The sequence below is a fragment of the Pan paniscus genome, chromosome 18 (genome assembly GCF_029289425.2).
Source record: "Pan paniscus chromosome 18, NHGRI_mPanPan1-v2.0_pri, whole genome shotgun sequence".
NCBI lineage: Eukaryota > Metazoa > Chordata > Mammalia > Primates > Hominidae > Pan > Pan paniscus.
The window spans coordinates 33765915-33780522 of record NC_073267.2 but is presented as its reverse complement, the minus strand read 5'-3'; the positions used below and the strand labels follow the sequence as shown (position 1 = coordinate 33780522).

The following is a 14608-nucleotide window of genomic DNA, read 5'->3' as shown; positions in this document are numbered from 1 at the left end:
CAGTATTCTGCATCCTGTATGATTGCAGGTATATTCCAAATGTGGGGATGAAGGCAACTAGTATTTACAGTCCAATGCCACCAGCCATGACGATGACCCATCTTGGCTGAAAAATAAAGACCTTAAATCTAGGAAGCGGAAGATACAACCCAGGACAGCAGGAAGGGGAGACCCGGTATGAGAAGAACTGAGGCCCAACCCAGTTTAGAGAGGAGACTGAAGGCTAAAGGAGGAAGGTTTCCCAGGAAAAAAAAAATTAGGATTTGAAAGTTGATGCTATCTTTGATAATTTGGAACAACGTAAATAAGTAGAAATGGCAGGGCCGGGCGCCGTGGCTCACGCCTGTAATCCCAGCACTTTGGGAGGCTGAGGCGGGAGGATCACCTGAGGTCGGGAGTTCGAGACCAGCCTGACTTAATATGGAGAAACCCCGTCTCTACTAAAAATACAAAATTAGACGGGCATGGTGGCTCATGCCTGTAATCCCAGCTACTTGGGAGGCTGAGGCAGGAGAATCGCTTGAACCTGGGAGGCGAAGGTTGCGGTGAGCCTAGATAGCGCCATTGCACTCCAGCCTGGGCAAGCCGAGATAGCGCCATTGCACTCCAGCCTGGGCAACAAGAGTAAAACTCCTTCTCAAAGAAAAAGTAGAAATGGCTGGGAACCGTGGCGCATGCCTGTAATCACAGCACTTTGGGAGGCCGAAGCAGGAGAATTGCTTGAGGCCAGGAGTTCCAGACCAGCCTGGGCAACATAGCAAGACCCTGTCTCTGTTTTAAAATTTAAAAATTAGCCAAGCATGGGGTGTGCGCCTGTGGTCCCAGCTACTCGGGAGGCTGAGGTGAGAAGATCGCTTCAGCCCGGGAGGTCGAGTCTGCAGTGAGCTAGGATCGCACTGCTGGGCCACAGAGCAAGACCCTGTCTCAAAACAAACAAAAAATAAATTCATGTATGTTAGCAACAATTACAATTTAATTTAAAACTTCCCCATTCCGATTCCATCCTCACCAAGCACGTTCCTTCGCCTGCAGCTTCGGTCTAGAGCCTGAGCGAGCCGAGCTGCGGATGCCAGGGGCTGGGTGGACTCCGCAGCTAAGCTACTGTAAAACACGCACCTGCTTCTACCGCGGGTGTACACATGGTTTGCCAGGGTGTGCGCGTCTTCCCAAGGGGTCTGGGGACCAAATTCCAGCTCCCACCATCGGGAGGCACGGTAAGAGACCGTAGGGGACACAATCCCGAGCACCGCAGATGCCGAGGTCTCCGCTGCGCTCCAGTCTGTCAACAGAGGCTTCAGGAGCGCGGGGTCCCTTCAAATGCCCCGCCAGTCCCAGGCCAATCACCGCGCAGCTTCTTCCGGGATCGTCGCCAATCATCGGCCGTTGCGTATTGCGGGTACAGAGGGGTAAGTGAAGCTTCGGGCCCTTACATCTTTTTTGAAGGCAAGAAGCCTCTCCTCTACTTCCCAGACACCCCGCCTCCCCCACTAGAAAAAGCAGCCGAAGCGGCTTTATTTAAGGGCAAGTGGGACGATGAGGCCAGAGAAGTCAGAAAGGCTCCATATTTGATATGGTCAAAGAATGGCGCCCTTAAGAGCAGCCTGTGACAATTGAAGCTAGGTGGTCGCCATATTTTCTGAAGGCACCTTCCGGGTCCCTTAACCCGGGTGTCTATGTCCAAGCGGCCATGAAGTGAATAAACACTGAGGAATTATATTTGTCCCTATCAGAATCCTCGAATCCCTAGCAGCCAGTCCCTGCTACTTCGGTTGCCTTGGCTGCGTTCGGACGCCACGGCTGGGCGGGGCCGCCCTTCCTGTGGACAACGACAGCTGAGGCCGGGAGAGGGCAGGCGGCGGCTCCAGGGACCTGGCGGCCGCCGATCGGGGCTGCGAGGCCCCATGGCGCCGCCCCCAGCCCCGCTCCTGGCGCCGAGGCCCGGGGAGACCCGGCCTGGTTGCAGGAAGCCCGGGACTGTGAGCTTCGCGGACGTGGCCGTGTACTTCTCCCCGGAGGAGTGGGGCTGTCTGCGGCCCGCGCAGAGGGCTCTGTACCGGGACGTGATGCAGGAGACCTACGGCCACCTGGGCGCGCTCGGTGAGAGCCCCGGGTCCGAGCCCCCTCCTCCTTCACCGGGTTCACAGGGGAGATGATGTAGAAGGGCCGAGAGGACTGTGAGCCCTAATCCCGCACTCTTGCACCAACACCAGCAGCCACCTCCCGTTCCCAGGGCTTCAGGTACCCCCTCGGGAGTGTTTTCACCCGCATCCACTTCATTCAGGCAGCAGCACTGCAGCCCCTTCCAGGTTGAGTATAATCTCCGAGGGGGTGCCCTCAGCCTGGAGGGGAATGTCATCTTCCCACGATGGCCTCTCAGGCCCGCGCTGTGATCCCTGTTCTCTCCCAGGATTCCCAGGCCCCAAACCAGCCCTCATCTCTTGGATGGAACAGGAGAGTGAGGCTTGGAGCCCCGCCGCCCAGGATCCTGAGAAGGGGGAAAGACTGGGAGGAGCTCGGAGAGGTGAGGGATAGTCCCGGGTCCCCCCACTTGGTTTTCCAGGGCTTCCTGTCTAGCAGAGTTTCTTTTCAGGCCCCCACTTCCAGCATCCCTAAAGAAATTCAACTGTGTTGGGTACTAGAGGAGTAAAGAAGGCAGACCTGGTACAAAGTTTTCAGAACATGGGACAGCGGTCCTGTGAGGACTGGGAGCCCAGTCCAACGTGCTGGGGCTTCCAGGTTTCTCTCATTTTCTCTCTCTCTCTCTTTTTTTTTTTTTTTTTTTTTTTTGAGAGGGAGTCTCAATCTGTCTCAATCTGTAGCCCAGGCTGGAGTGCAGTGGTGCGATCTCGGCTCACGGCAACCTCCGCCTCCTGGGTTCAAACGAGTCTCCCACCTCAGCCTCCCGAGTAGCTGGAATTACAGGCACACGCCACCACGCGCGGCTAATGTTTGTATTTTTAGTAGAGACGGGGTTTCACCATGTTGGCCAGGCTGGTCCTGATCTCATGTGACCTGCCCGCCTTGGCCTCCCAAAGTGCTGGGATTAAAGGCGTGAGCCACTGTGCCCGGCCATTCTCCCTCTTTCAGGAATAACTAAAACTCCCCAAGAATGGAAGTGCCTTTAGGTCTGCCCTTCACATTCCTCAAGTGAAGCAAAGTGGCACAAGAAAAAATGCCCAGTCATTGACAACTTGGCTTTTCTCCCTTCCCCATGCCCCAGTGGAGTGACCTTGAGCAAATGTTTCCTCATCTGTAAAAGAGTCTTACCTTACAAAAAACGGAGAAACCACACTAATAATAGCCCCTGCTTGGCCGGGTGCGGTGGCTCATGCCTGTAATCCCAGCACTTTGGGAGGCTGAGGCGGGATGAATCACCTGAGGTCAGGAGTTCAAGTGCAGCTTGGCCAACATAGTGAAACCCCGTCTTTACTAAAAATACAAAAATTAGCCGGGCGTGGTGGTGGGCTCCTGTAATCCCAGCTACTCGGGAGGCTGAGGCAGGAGAATCACTTGAACCTGGGAAGCGGAGGTTGCAGTGAGCTGAGATTATGCCACTGCACTCCAGCCTGGGTGACAGAGTGAGACTCCGTCTCAAAAATAAATAAATAAATAAATAAATAAATAAATAAATAAATAAATAATAGCCCCTGCTTCCTGAGCACTTCCTAAGTGCTTAACATGCATCTACTCAGCTAAACCAGTAACGCTGTGAAGTCAAAAGCCATTATTATTCCCATTTGATGCATAAGGAACCAAGGCTCAGATAAGGCACTTTTAGGAGATCTGAATCCTGTTTACCTTGTTCTAAAGCCTGTGTGTTAATCACTGGACAGAACTTCCCTCACTGCCTTAAGTGAAAAGCATTCTATGACCTGAGACAGTCTGTGCAAAAGTGTTTGTAAGTGTAACTTAATTCCGGTTTCCCAGGAGATGTCCCAAACAGGAAGGAAGAGGAACCCGAGGAAGTCCCAAGAGCCAAAGGGCCTAGAAAGGCTCCTGTGAAGGAGAGTCCTGAAGTGCTGGTGGAACGCAACCCTGACCCAGCTATTAGCGTGGCCCCGGCACGGGCACAGCCACCCAAAAATGCTGCCTGGGACCCGACCACAGGAGCACAGCCCCCGGCACCCATACCCAGCATGGATGCTCAGGCCGGCCAGCGGCGCCACGTGTGCACGGACTGCGGCCGCCGCTTCACCTACCCCTCACTGCTGGTCAGCCACAGGCGCATGCACTCGGGGGAGCGGCCCTTCCCCTGCCCCGAGTGTGGCATGCGCTTCAAGAGGAAGTTCGCAGTGGAAGCGCACCAGTGGATCCACCGCTCCTGCTCCGGGGGGCGGCGGGGCCGGAGGCCTGGGATCCGGGCTGTGCCTCGGGCCCCCGTCCGAGGTGACCGGGACCCGCCTGTGCTCTTCCGGCACTACCCAGACATCTTCGAGGAGTGCGGCTGAGCGGCACCGCAGGCTGGAGTTGAGCCTGACCTTGGCACGAAGGACTGACGGATCCCTGAGGTGGGCCACTGAGTCGGGGACTCCGGAACTGAAATTCATGCCCTGGGCTTTCCTCAAGGATCCCTCAAGTTTCCAACTTGTAAAAAGAAAAGTGCCTGTAAAGATTCGAATAGATTAGACTTGCCACCCATCTCCCCAGTCTTTTGTTTAACAAAAAAAAAAAAAAAAAAGAAGAGAGTGAGACCCTGGACTCATTTCAAAGTGTTATCTGAAGATAAGGTGCAACAGAGACCTTTATATCATCTCAGGAACTAGCCACTCCTTATCTATTTCAGATGCAGATGCTGAGGGGGACCAGGGCCTGGGGAGGGGACCTACATGGAGGGCGTGGTCAAATCCTGGCTAATTGTCATCAGCAGGGGACCCAGACACTGGAGTGGATGGGAGTAGAATAGATGCAGGTGGCACAAATCCAGCCTCTGTTGGGAGACCAAGGAGGGAGGATCGTTTGAGTCCAGGAGTTCAGACCAGCCTGAGCAACAGGCTATCTAGCGATATCTAGATATCTAGGATATCACTATCTAGAGATAGTGAAATCCTATCTCTACAAAAAAAAAAAAAAAAATGAACCAGGCATAGTGGCACATCGTGCCTGTGGTCCCAGCCACTTGGGAGGCTGAGGTGGGAGGACTGCTTGAGCCCAGGAGTTCAAGGCTACAGTGAGCTATGATTGTGCCACTGTACTACAGTCTGGGCAACAGAGCAAGACTTCATTTCTTTCTTTTTTTTTTTTTTGAGACAGGGTCTCACTCTGTCACCAAGGGTGGAGTACAGTGGCACCATCTCAGCTCACTGCAACCTCTGCCTCCTGGGTTCAAGCAATTCTCCTGCCTCAGCCTCCTGAGTAGCTGGGATTACAGGTGCACGCCACCATGCCCAACTGATTTTTGCATTTTCAGTAGAGACGGGGTTTCACATGTTAGCCAGGCTGGTCTCAAACTCCTGACCTCAGGTGATCCACCCACCTTGGCCTTCCAAAGTGCTGGGATTACAGGCATGTGCCACTGCGCCTGGCCAAGACTCCATTTCTTAGAAGAAAAAAAAAAAAAAAAAAAGCTGGCACCATGGCTCATGCCTGTAATCCTAGCACTTTGGGAGGCCGAGGTGGGCAGATCACCTGAGGTCAGGAGTTTAAGACCAGTGGCCAACATGGTGAAACCCCGTCTCTACTAAAATACAAAAATTAGCTGGGTATGATGGTGGGTGCCTGTAATCTTAGCTACTCAGGAGGCTGAGATGGGAGAATTGCTTGAACCCAGGAGACAGTGGTTGCTGTGAACCGAGATTGCGCCACTGCACTCCAGCCTGGGCAGCTGCGTGAGACTCTGTCAGAAACAAACAAAACAAAACAAAAACTAGTCTCTGCAACTTACCCCAGGCACAGCTGGTAAGTCATGTGAACTTCCTGAGTCTCAGTGCCTCCTCTGTAAAATGAAGATGAATATTATCTACCTCAAAGGGTTACCGTGGAGACTGACATTTTAACAAGATGTATGACATAGTAATTGTGCAATACACATTTGTTGAAAGAGTGAATTACTGTGGATGGTCTACACTTTAGAAAGTGTAAAGAAGCCTGCCAGGGAGCCAGGGCATGGATATCAATAACCATGTTTGCAGATAAGTAAACTGAGACTCAGAGAGATAATGTGATGCTCTCAAGATTTCACTCCCATATGGCAGCATGGGTGGAAATGAACACAGAGCCCAGATGTCTCTACCACTTCCTTTGAGAAGTCAGATCTGGACAGAAAACACGGGCTGGGAACTCAGGATGCAGGTCCCAGCCCAGCCTGCCTGGGGAGTGTGAGCAGAAAACTAAGAGTCCCAGTAAGTGCCCCTTTTCTTATCCTTTCCTTTTCTCTTTTCTTTTTTTGAGATAGAGTATCACTCTGTCACCCAGGCTGGAGTGCAGTGGTGTTAACATGGCTCTCTATAGCCTTGACCTCCTGGGCTCAAGAGATCCTCCCACCTTTGCCTCCTAAAGTGCTGGGATTACAGGTGTGAGGCACCTCGCCTGGCCAGTTTTTACTTAGAAGGCACAGTCATGCTGGGCGTGGTGGCTCACACCTGTAATCCCAACACTTTGGGAGGCCGAGATGGAAGGATCTCTTGAGCTCAGGCGTTTGAGAACAGCCTGGGCAACATAGTGAGGCCCCCATCTCTACAAAAACAAAAATCAGCCAGGTGTGGTGGCGCGTGCCTGTAGTCTCAGCTACTTGAGAGGCTATGGCGGGAAGATCACTTGAGCCAGGGAGACTGAGGCTGCAGTGACCCATGATTGCGCCACTGCACTCCAACTTGGGCGACAGAGTGAGACTCTGTCTCAAAAAGAAAAACAAAAAAGAAGGTACAATTGGCACTTAGTGACTGTGTGTTGAGTGCCTTCTGTTGAAGGGACTGTGCTAGATAATAAGGGAATTCCACGATGACGAAAGCTGACCCCATTCATTCATTCATTCAGCAAACACCTTCCTGAAGCCTCTGTGGGTTTTTGTGCTGGGCTCCAGTGATACAGCTGAGTCAGGGCCCACGTTCGACGTGGGAAGAGAGTAATTGGCGCTATGACAGAGGAAGCCCAGAGGCACCACCTCACCTAGGCTGGTTGGTGATATGCCAGGAAATGTTCCTGGGAGGAGATGGCTGTGCTTCCCATAGCCTATGAATTGGTGTTGGGGGAGATTTTCAGGCAGAGGAAACAGCAAAGGAGTCTTGCTTCATAGAAAGAATAAAAGACACTTTGGGAGGCTGAGGTGGGCAGATCACCTGAGGTCAGGAGTTCAAGACCAGCCCAGCCAACATGGTGAAACCCTGTCTCTACTAAAAATACAAAAATTAGTTGGGCATGGTGGTGGGCACCTGTAATCCCAGCTACTCGGGAGATTGAGGCAGGAGAATCGGTTGAACCCGGGAGGTGGAGGTTGCAGTGAGCCGAGATCGTGCCACTGCACTGCAGCCTGGGCGACAGAGTGAGACATTCTGTCTCAAAAACAAAAACAAAACAAAACAAAAAAACTAGATAAGGAAGAATGGGAGACAGATGCAGCCAAGAAGTGGGGTCAAATCTGGGAGGGCCACAGAGGCCACCAGAGCAGCTTGAGATACATTCTGTGGCACTGAGGAGCCACAGAAAGTTCTTGAGCAAGTGCAGTGCTGTTTGCCAGGTGCTATCAGAAGATATCTTTGCAAAGCAGTGTGGGTGTGACCTGGTTGGGGGACAGAGCTAGACACTAGAGATCTGTTGGGCATTTTTTCCTAAGTGAGGGTCACTGGGAGCTGGGACCAAGGTGGTGACCTTGGAATTAGGAAGAAAGACACGAGAGGCTTCTGACATAGAATCTGCAGCTCGGTGACTGCCAATATGAGCCAGTAAGACCCAGAGGTTCCAGTATGGAGAGCCGGAGGCAGGGGACCTGATGCCCACCAAGGGGTGATCAGGAGTAGGAGGGTGTGAAGGCCAAGGGTGATCCGTTCTGGGGAGCAGGGAGGCCAAGGAGAAGGTGCAGCTGGAGAGAGGAGGCCCTGCCAGTGAGGGAGGAGCAGAACCAGGTGAAGTGTGTCAAGCATAGAGCTGCTCTGGGCAGCCCCAGCGCTGGTGCTGGACACAGGGCAAGTGCTGTCTGCTATTTCTCTTTCTCATTGGTGCATTTAACAAATAGCTGCTAAGCATTTACCATGCACTAGCTGTTATTCTCCATGCCAGAACATAGCAGGGGAAACAGACACAGGAACCCTCTTGGGGCTTACTTTCTACGAGGGAGAGACAGGTGATAAACCAGAACACGAATGAAGGAAGGGACTGCGAATGCAAATACTAAGGCTTATGAAGGAGCTCGAACAGCGATGTGCAGAAAGAGCCTGCTGCAGACCGATACTGAGGCTGCGCCATGTTGAGAAAGAGCCACAGGGAACAGGGTTAGGGGACAGGGAGTGGGGAAGGGCAGGGTTCAAAGGCTTGGGGCTGGGGTCGGGGAGAGTAGGGGGTAGAGACGTTTCCAAAGAAAGGGAACAGCAAGTGGGATGTTCCAAGCTAGGGATGAGTTCCCACAAGGTGCAGAAAGGACATCTGTAGCTGTGCTGAGACACCAAGTGGAGAAGATTGACAGATGGGCTTAGGGAGGGGGAGGCGCTCCCACAAGGCTCTCGCTTCCCATGATGCTAAGTATCTTTTCTTCCTTCTCTTTCTAACCCCCACCCCGACACCACATCTTCTTTCTTTGTGACAGGGTCTCGCTTTCTCTCCTGGGCTGGAGTGCAATGGTGCAATCATGGTTCACTGCAGGCTTGATCTCCCAGGCTCAAGTCATCCTCCCACTTCAGTCTCCCAAGTAGCTGGGATCCCAGGTGCACACCACCGCACTCAGCTAATTTTTTTTCCAGACAGGGTCTCACTATGTTGCCCAGGCTGGTTTCAAACTCCTGGGCTCAAGAAGTCCCCCTGCAAAGTGCTGGGATTACAGGTGTGAGCCACTGCACCCAGCTCCATGATTCTCAGTATGTTGGGACATCACTGGGTTGTCTTTGTTTTTGTTTTGTGGTAAATATACATAATATACAATTTATCATTTAGAGTATTTTTGAGTGTACAGTACAGTTCAGTGGCAAAATGTGTAATAGTACTATTGTAGAACCATCACAGCCCTCCGTCTCCAATTTTTTTTTCTTTTTTGAGACAGAGGAGTCTCACTCTGTCATCTAGGCTGGAATGCAGTGTTGGGATCTCAGGTCACTGCAGCCTCTGCCTCCTGGGTTCAAGCAATTCTCCTGCCTCAGCCTCCTGAGTAGCTGGGATTACAGGTGCGCGCCACCACGCCCAGCTAATTTTTGCATTTCTAGTAGAGACAGGGTTTCACCATGTTTGCCAGGCCGGTCTCGAACTCCTAACCTCATGATCCACCTGCCTCAGCCTCCCAAAGTGCTGGGATTACAGGCATGAGGCACAGCGTCTGGCCTGGAAAGTTTTTTTTAATGTGAAAAAATTTTTTTAGAGATGGGGTCTCACTGTCGCCCAGGCTGGAGTGCAGTGGCATGATTGTAGCTCACTGCAGCCTCAAACACCTGGGCTCAGGCAATCCTCCTGCCTCAGCCTCCCAAAGCACTGGGACTACAGACATGTGGTACAGACATGTGCTACCGTGCCCCCCGGCGGACTACATTTCTTTATTGAAGGCTGCCCTGAACTTTATATTTGCCAAAGGGGACCGTCAAGGGGAATGGAGAAGGCTGTTTTTTGTTTTTTTTTTTTTCCATAGAGCTTCTCATGGGAATACTGTTCTGCAGAATACACTCTGAGAATGCTGAAGCCAGAGAGATGAGGGGATATAATTCTTTTCTTTTTTTCCAAGACAGAGTCTTGCTCTGTCACCCATGCCGGAGTGCAGTGGTGTGATCTTGGCTCACTGCAACCTCCGCCTCCTGGGTTGAAGCGATTCTCCTGCCTCAGCCTCCAGAGTAGCTGGGATTACAAATGCACACCACCACACCCAGCTAATTTTTGTAGTTTTAGTAGAGACGAGGTTTCACCATGTTGGCCATGCTGGTCTTGAACTTCTGACCTCGTGGTCCACCCACCTCAGCCTCCCAAAGTGCTGGGATTACAGGCATGAGCCACAGCACCTGACCCAAGGAGGGGACATAATTAAGATCATGAAGCTGAGTCAGTGGCAGAAGTAGACCTGGAACCCAAATCTCCTATTTCCCAGGCACTGCTCTTCCTGTTTTCACTACACCAGGCTGCAGTGACAGATGGACGGCAAAGGCAAAAGGCTGGAGGCCCAGAGGCCAGCTAGGAGACCCCTGGCCTAACTCAGCAAGGGCCTGAGCAAGAGGGGACAGCGGTGAGAGATGCTACAGGGGACCCTTTGTGAAGCGTTTGTCACCCATCCTGGGCAATTTCACACACTTCCTAGATATCTGAACAACCCCCCATTACATGACCCCTAAACAACCCTCTTATTTTTAGTACTTATCATAGTCTGTCATTTATATTTTTCTTCTTTACATTTATTTATTTATTTATTTATTTTGAGATGGAGTTTCGCTCTTGTTGCCCAGGCTGGAGTGCAATGGCACGATCTTGGCTCACTGCAACCTCCGCCTCCCAGGTTCAAGCGATTCTCCTGTCTCAGCCTCCTGGGTGGCTGGGATTACAAGTGCATGCCACCATGCCCCGCTAATTTTTGTATTTTTCATAGAGATGGGGTTTCATCATATTTCTCAAGGTGGTCTCAAACTCCTGACCTCAGGTGATCCACCAGCCTCGGCCTCCCAAAGTGCTGGGATTACAGGCATGACCTACCGTGCCTGGCCTTATTTATTATTATTGTTTTTTGAGATGGAGTCTCGCTCTGTGGCCCAGGCTGGAGTGCAGTGTGTGATCTCTGGTCACTGCAACCTCCACCTCCAGGTTCAAGCGATTCTCCTGCCTCAGTGTTCTGAGTAGCTGGTACTACAGGCACATGGCACCATGCCCATCTAATTTTTGTATTTTTAGTAGAGACAGGATTTCATCATGTTGGCCAGACTGGTCTCGAACTCCTGACCTCAAGTTATCTGCCTGCCTCAGCCTCTCAAACTGTATATTTTTCCTCTTTACATTTACATGGCAGTGTAGTAACCTAGCCTAAAATCCCACCTCTCTCTAGTTGCTAAGGTTTTGCCTTCAATAATTTGAGGCATTCCAGCCTGGCTTCTGGGGTCAGTGAACCAAGATCATGCCATTGCACTCCGGCCTGGGGGACAAGAGCAAAACTCCCTCTCAAGAGTAGAGAGTAGAGGCCGGGTGCAGTGGCTCACGCCTGTAATCCCAGCACTCTGGGAGACCCAGGCGGGTGGATTTCCTGAGGTCAGCAGTTCGAGACCAGCTTCGCCAACATGGTGAAACCCCCTCTCTACTAAAGATACAAAAAATTAGCCGGGCGTGGTGGCAGGCACCTGTATTCCCAGCTACTCAGGAGGCTGAGGCAGGAGAATCGCTTGAACCTGGGAGGCGGAGGTTGCAGTGAGCCGAGATTGCACCATTGTACTCCAGCCTGGACAACAAGAGCGAAACTCCGTCTCAAAAAAAAGAGAGAGAGAGTGTGTAGAGTGGAATAGAATAGAATAGAAAAAAATTTAAAAAGAACTAAAATAAAATAATAAAATAAAGACTTGGCGCCGGGCGCTGTGGCTCATGCCTGTAATCCCAGCACTTTGGGAGGCCAAGGCGGGGGGATCACGAGGTCAGGAGATCGCGACCATCCTGGCCAACATGGTGAAACCCCGTCTCTACTAAAAATACAAAAATTAGCTGGACGTGGTGGCGCGTGCCCGTAATCCCAGCTACTCGGGAGGCTGAAGCAGGAGAATCGCTTGAACCAGGGAGGCAGAAGTTGCAGTGAACGGAGATCGCGCCACTGCACTCTAGCCTGGCGACAAAGTGAGACTCTGTCTCAAAAAAAAAAAAAAAAAAGACTCCGTCACTGAGTGGGCCTCCTCGAAGGGCCTCCTCTAAGGGACTGGGAAGGGGACGTCAGGCCCTCGATCGAGAATCTTGGACCGGTTTCCCCTCCCCTGCAGCCTTTGCTGCCACCTGCCTGAGCCCAGGTCAAAGCGGCCGCACCCATCTTAACTACGGGCAAGAGGCGCTGCCAAGGCCGCCTGGGAGGAACAGCAAGAGAAGACTTTTCCAGCAGGAACAAACTAGGTCAGCAACACCGGATCGATATTCAAGCTGTTCAATGCCTTTCTCTAAAATGAAGAGAAGCTGGACTGTCGCCAGCCATCTTTTCTTCTTCTTTTTTTTTTTGAGACAAGAATCTCACTCTGTCACCCAGGCTGGAGTGCAGTGGCACGACCTCAGCTAGCTCACTTCAACCTCTGCCTCCCGGGTTCAAGCGCTTCTCCTGCCTCAGCCTCCCAAGTAGCTGGGATTACAGGCGTGTGCCACTATGCCCCGCTAATTTTTGTATTTTTAGTAGAGACGGAGTTTCACCACGTTGGTCAGGCTGGTCTTGAATTCCTCACCTCAAGTGATCCACCCGCCTCGGCCTCCCAAAGTGCTGGGATTACAGGCGTGAGCCACCGTGCCCAGCCGCCAGCCATCTTTTCTAAGAGCGCTTTCATTTTTCTGGACTCCGGAACCACAGAGTTGCTCGCCGTCCTCTCTAGGCCCCACCCGAAGCTACTACCGGTCGTCGAGGCGTCCGTGGAACCTCCTGCACCCTACTCCCAGGGCAAACCCCCAGCGTCCCTCCGGGAGCCGCGGAGCCACTGGCCGCGCTCATGGCTCCAAGCCAATGAACCAGGGAAGGCGGAAGGGACGGAGACTGGGAAAGTGTCTGAGGACCGAGAGCTCCGCGGAAACGGCCGACTGCCGCTTCCTGGCGCAGTGGGGGTGTCTGCGGTATAGGGATGTTCGCGTCCTGATCCGGCCACCTAGACGCGCTCAGCGGCGCCCGCCCCACCCGGATCCCCGAAAAGGGAAAGAAGTGGCTCTCCTCACTTATGCGGCAGGTTGAGCTGTTTCCTGAGATTCCCGCCGGATCACCCTCCCTGAAGTTCCCTCCAGGCTCCTCCACAGGGGCTCCCCTGGACCTCCTGTAAAACATTCACAGCCTGGTATACTGATATATTCTGAGTTAAAAACAGAGAAATTGTAGTTTCAGAAGGAGCAATCCGACCTGTTTCTTCTGCACGGAGCATGCCAGAAACCTTACTCTGGGGGAGTATCCTTCTGTACCAGGGCAAGAAAACAGCCCTGAGAAGCCACAAGGGACCAGAATAAACATACGTAACAAAGTCATCTGTATCTTGTACCTGTTTGACAACCCCCCCATACATATTGTAGTTACTCACTGCCCTAGCCAAATTTTCTTTGTCCTGTCATTTCTTTTTTCTTTTATTCTTTCTTTCTTTTATTTTTTATTTTTGAGACCGGGTCTTGCTCTGTCACCCAGGCTGGAGTGCAGTGGTGCAATCTCGGCTCACTACAACCTCTGCCTCCCGGGTTCAAGCTATTCTCCTGCCTCAGCCTCCCAAGTAGTTGGGACTACAGGCACGCACCACCATGCCTGGCTCATTTTTGTACTTTCAGTAGAGACGGGGTTTCACCATGTTGGCCAGGATGGTCTCGATCTCTTGACCTCGTGATCCGGCCACCTCAGCCTCCCAAAGTGCTGGGATTACAGGCATGACCCACCGGGCCAGCCCTCTTCTTTTTTTTTTTTTAAACGAAGTCTCTCTCCCGCCCAGGCTGGAGTGTAGTGGCGCAATCTTGGCTCACTGCCACCTCTGCCTCCCAGGTTCAAGTGAGTCTCCTGCCTCAGCCTCCTGAGTAGCTGGGATTACAGGAACCCACCACCACCCCCAGCTACCTTTTTTTTTTTATTTTTAGTAAGGACGGGGTTTCCTGACCTCAAGTGATCTGCCCACCTCGGCCTCCCAAAGTGCTGGGATTACAGGCATGAGCCACCGCGTCTGCCCGCTGAAATTTTATTGTTCTTTGTCTAAAAAATATAAAAGCACCTGGCTTTGGGCACTTTTTCTGACTTCCCTCTCTTGTGAAGATCCCCATGTACATGTAAAACTAATACAATCGGTATAATTTTCTCGTTTGTCCACTGTCAATTCATTTGTTCTTATTTTACTTTAGTTTATTTTTATTTTATTTTTTTGAAGATAGGGTTTCACTAACTTGCCCAGGCTGATCTCATACTCTTGGGCTCAAGGGATCCTCCTGCCTTTGCCTCCCAGTAGTTAGCATTACAGGCGATTCTCAATCTGGGCCTAGATTCAACTAAAGAGCCCACTAAGAGCTAAAAGGCAGTTGGAGGCAACTCTGACTCCCATACACAGTAAGGGAGGAGACCATCCCTCATATTGTCTTACGCCCAATTTCTGCCTCCAAAGAAAGAAGAAGTAAAAACTCAAAGGCAGAAATGGAATCCACAGGCAGACAGCCTGGCGCCACACCCTGGGCCTGGTAAAGATCGACCCCTGACCTAATCAGTTTTGTTATTTATAGATTACAGACATTGTACAGAAAAGCACTGTGAAAATCCCTGTCCTGTCCTGTCCTGTTCTAATTACCAGTGCCTGCAGCACCCAGTCACATATCCCCT

At 51.8% G+C, this 14608-nt stretch overlaps 1 protein-coding gene across 4 annotated transcripts; it reads left to right on the top strand.

The window, feature by feature from the left end:
• Positions 1 to 456: 456 nt before the first annotated feature.
• On the top strand, positions 457 to 4681 carry ZNF688 (zinc finger protein 688). Of its 4 annotated transcripts, none has more exons than XR_010110262.1 (3): positions 457 to 1406; positions 1731 to 2306; positions 2408 to 2525. XR_010110262.1 is itself a non-coding variant. In XM_063597561.1 (3 exons), the coding sequence occupies exons 1-3, from the start codon at positions 1140 to 1142 to the stop codon at positions 4446 to 4448; spliced, it is 1155 nt and encodes a 384-aa protein (XP_063453631.1). In that variant the 5' UTR covers positions 856 to 1139; the 3' UTR covers positions 4449 to 4681. The 4 variants fall into 4 exon arrangements, 3 of the variants coding, with proteins under 3 accessions (XP_063453631.1, XP_008957850.1, XP_008957851.1); XM_063597561.1 differs by lacking the exon at positions 2408 to 2525 and adding an exon at positions 3928 to 4681 and having other exon boundaries at positions 856 to 1406; positions 1731 to 2097; XM_008959602.4 differs by adding an exon at positions 3928 to 4681 and having other exon boundaries at positions 918 to 2097; positions 2408 to 2521.
• Positions 4682 to 14608: the final 9927 nt, after the last annotated feature.

Excerpts from the sequence above, each read along its gene's own strand:
- ZNF688 (XM_063597561.1), top strand. The coding sequence starts at position 1,140 with ATGGTTTGCCAGGGTGTGCGCGTCTTCCCAAGGGGTCTGGGGACCAAA. Across the intron at positions 1,407-1,730 it reads CGTATTGCGGGTACAGAGGG|AATCCTCGAATCCCTAGCAG; the intron begins GTAAGTGAAGCT and ends TGTCCCTATCAG. Across the intron at positions 2,098-3,927 it reads CGGCCACCTGGGCGCGCTCG|GAGATGTCCCAAACAGGAAG; the intron begins GTGAGAGCCCCG and ends CCGGTTTCCCAG.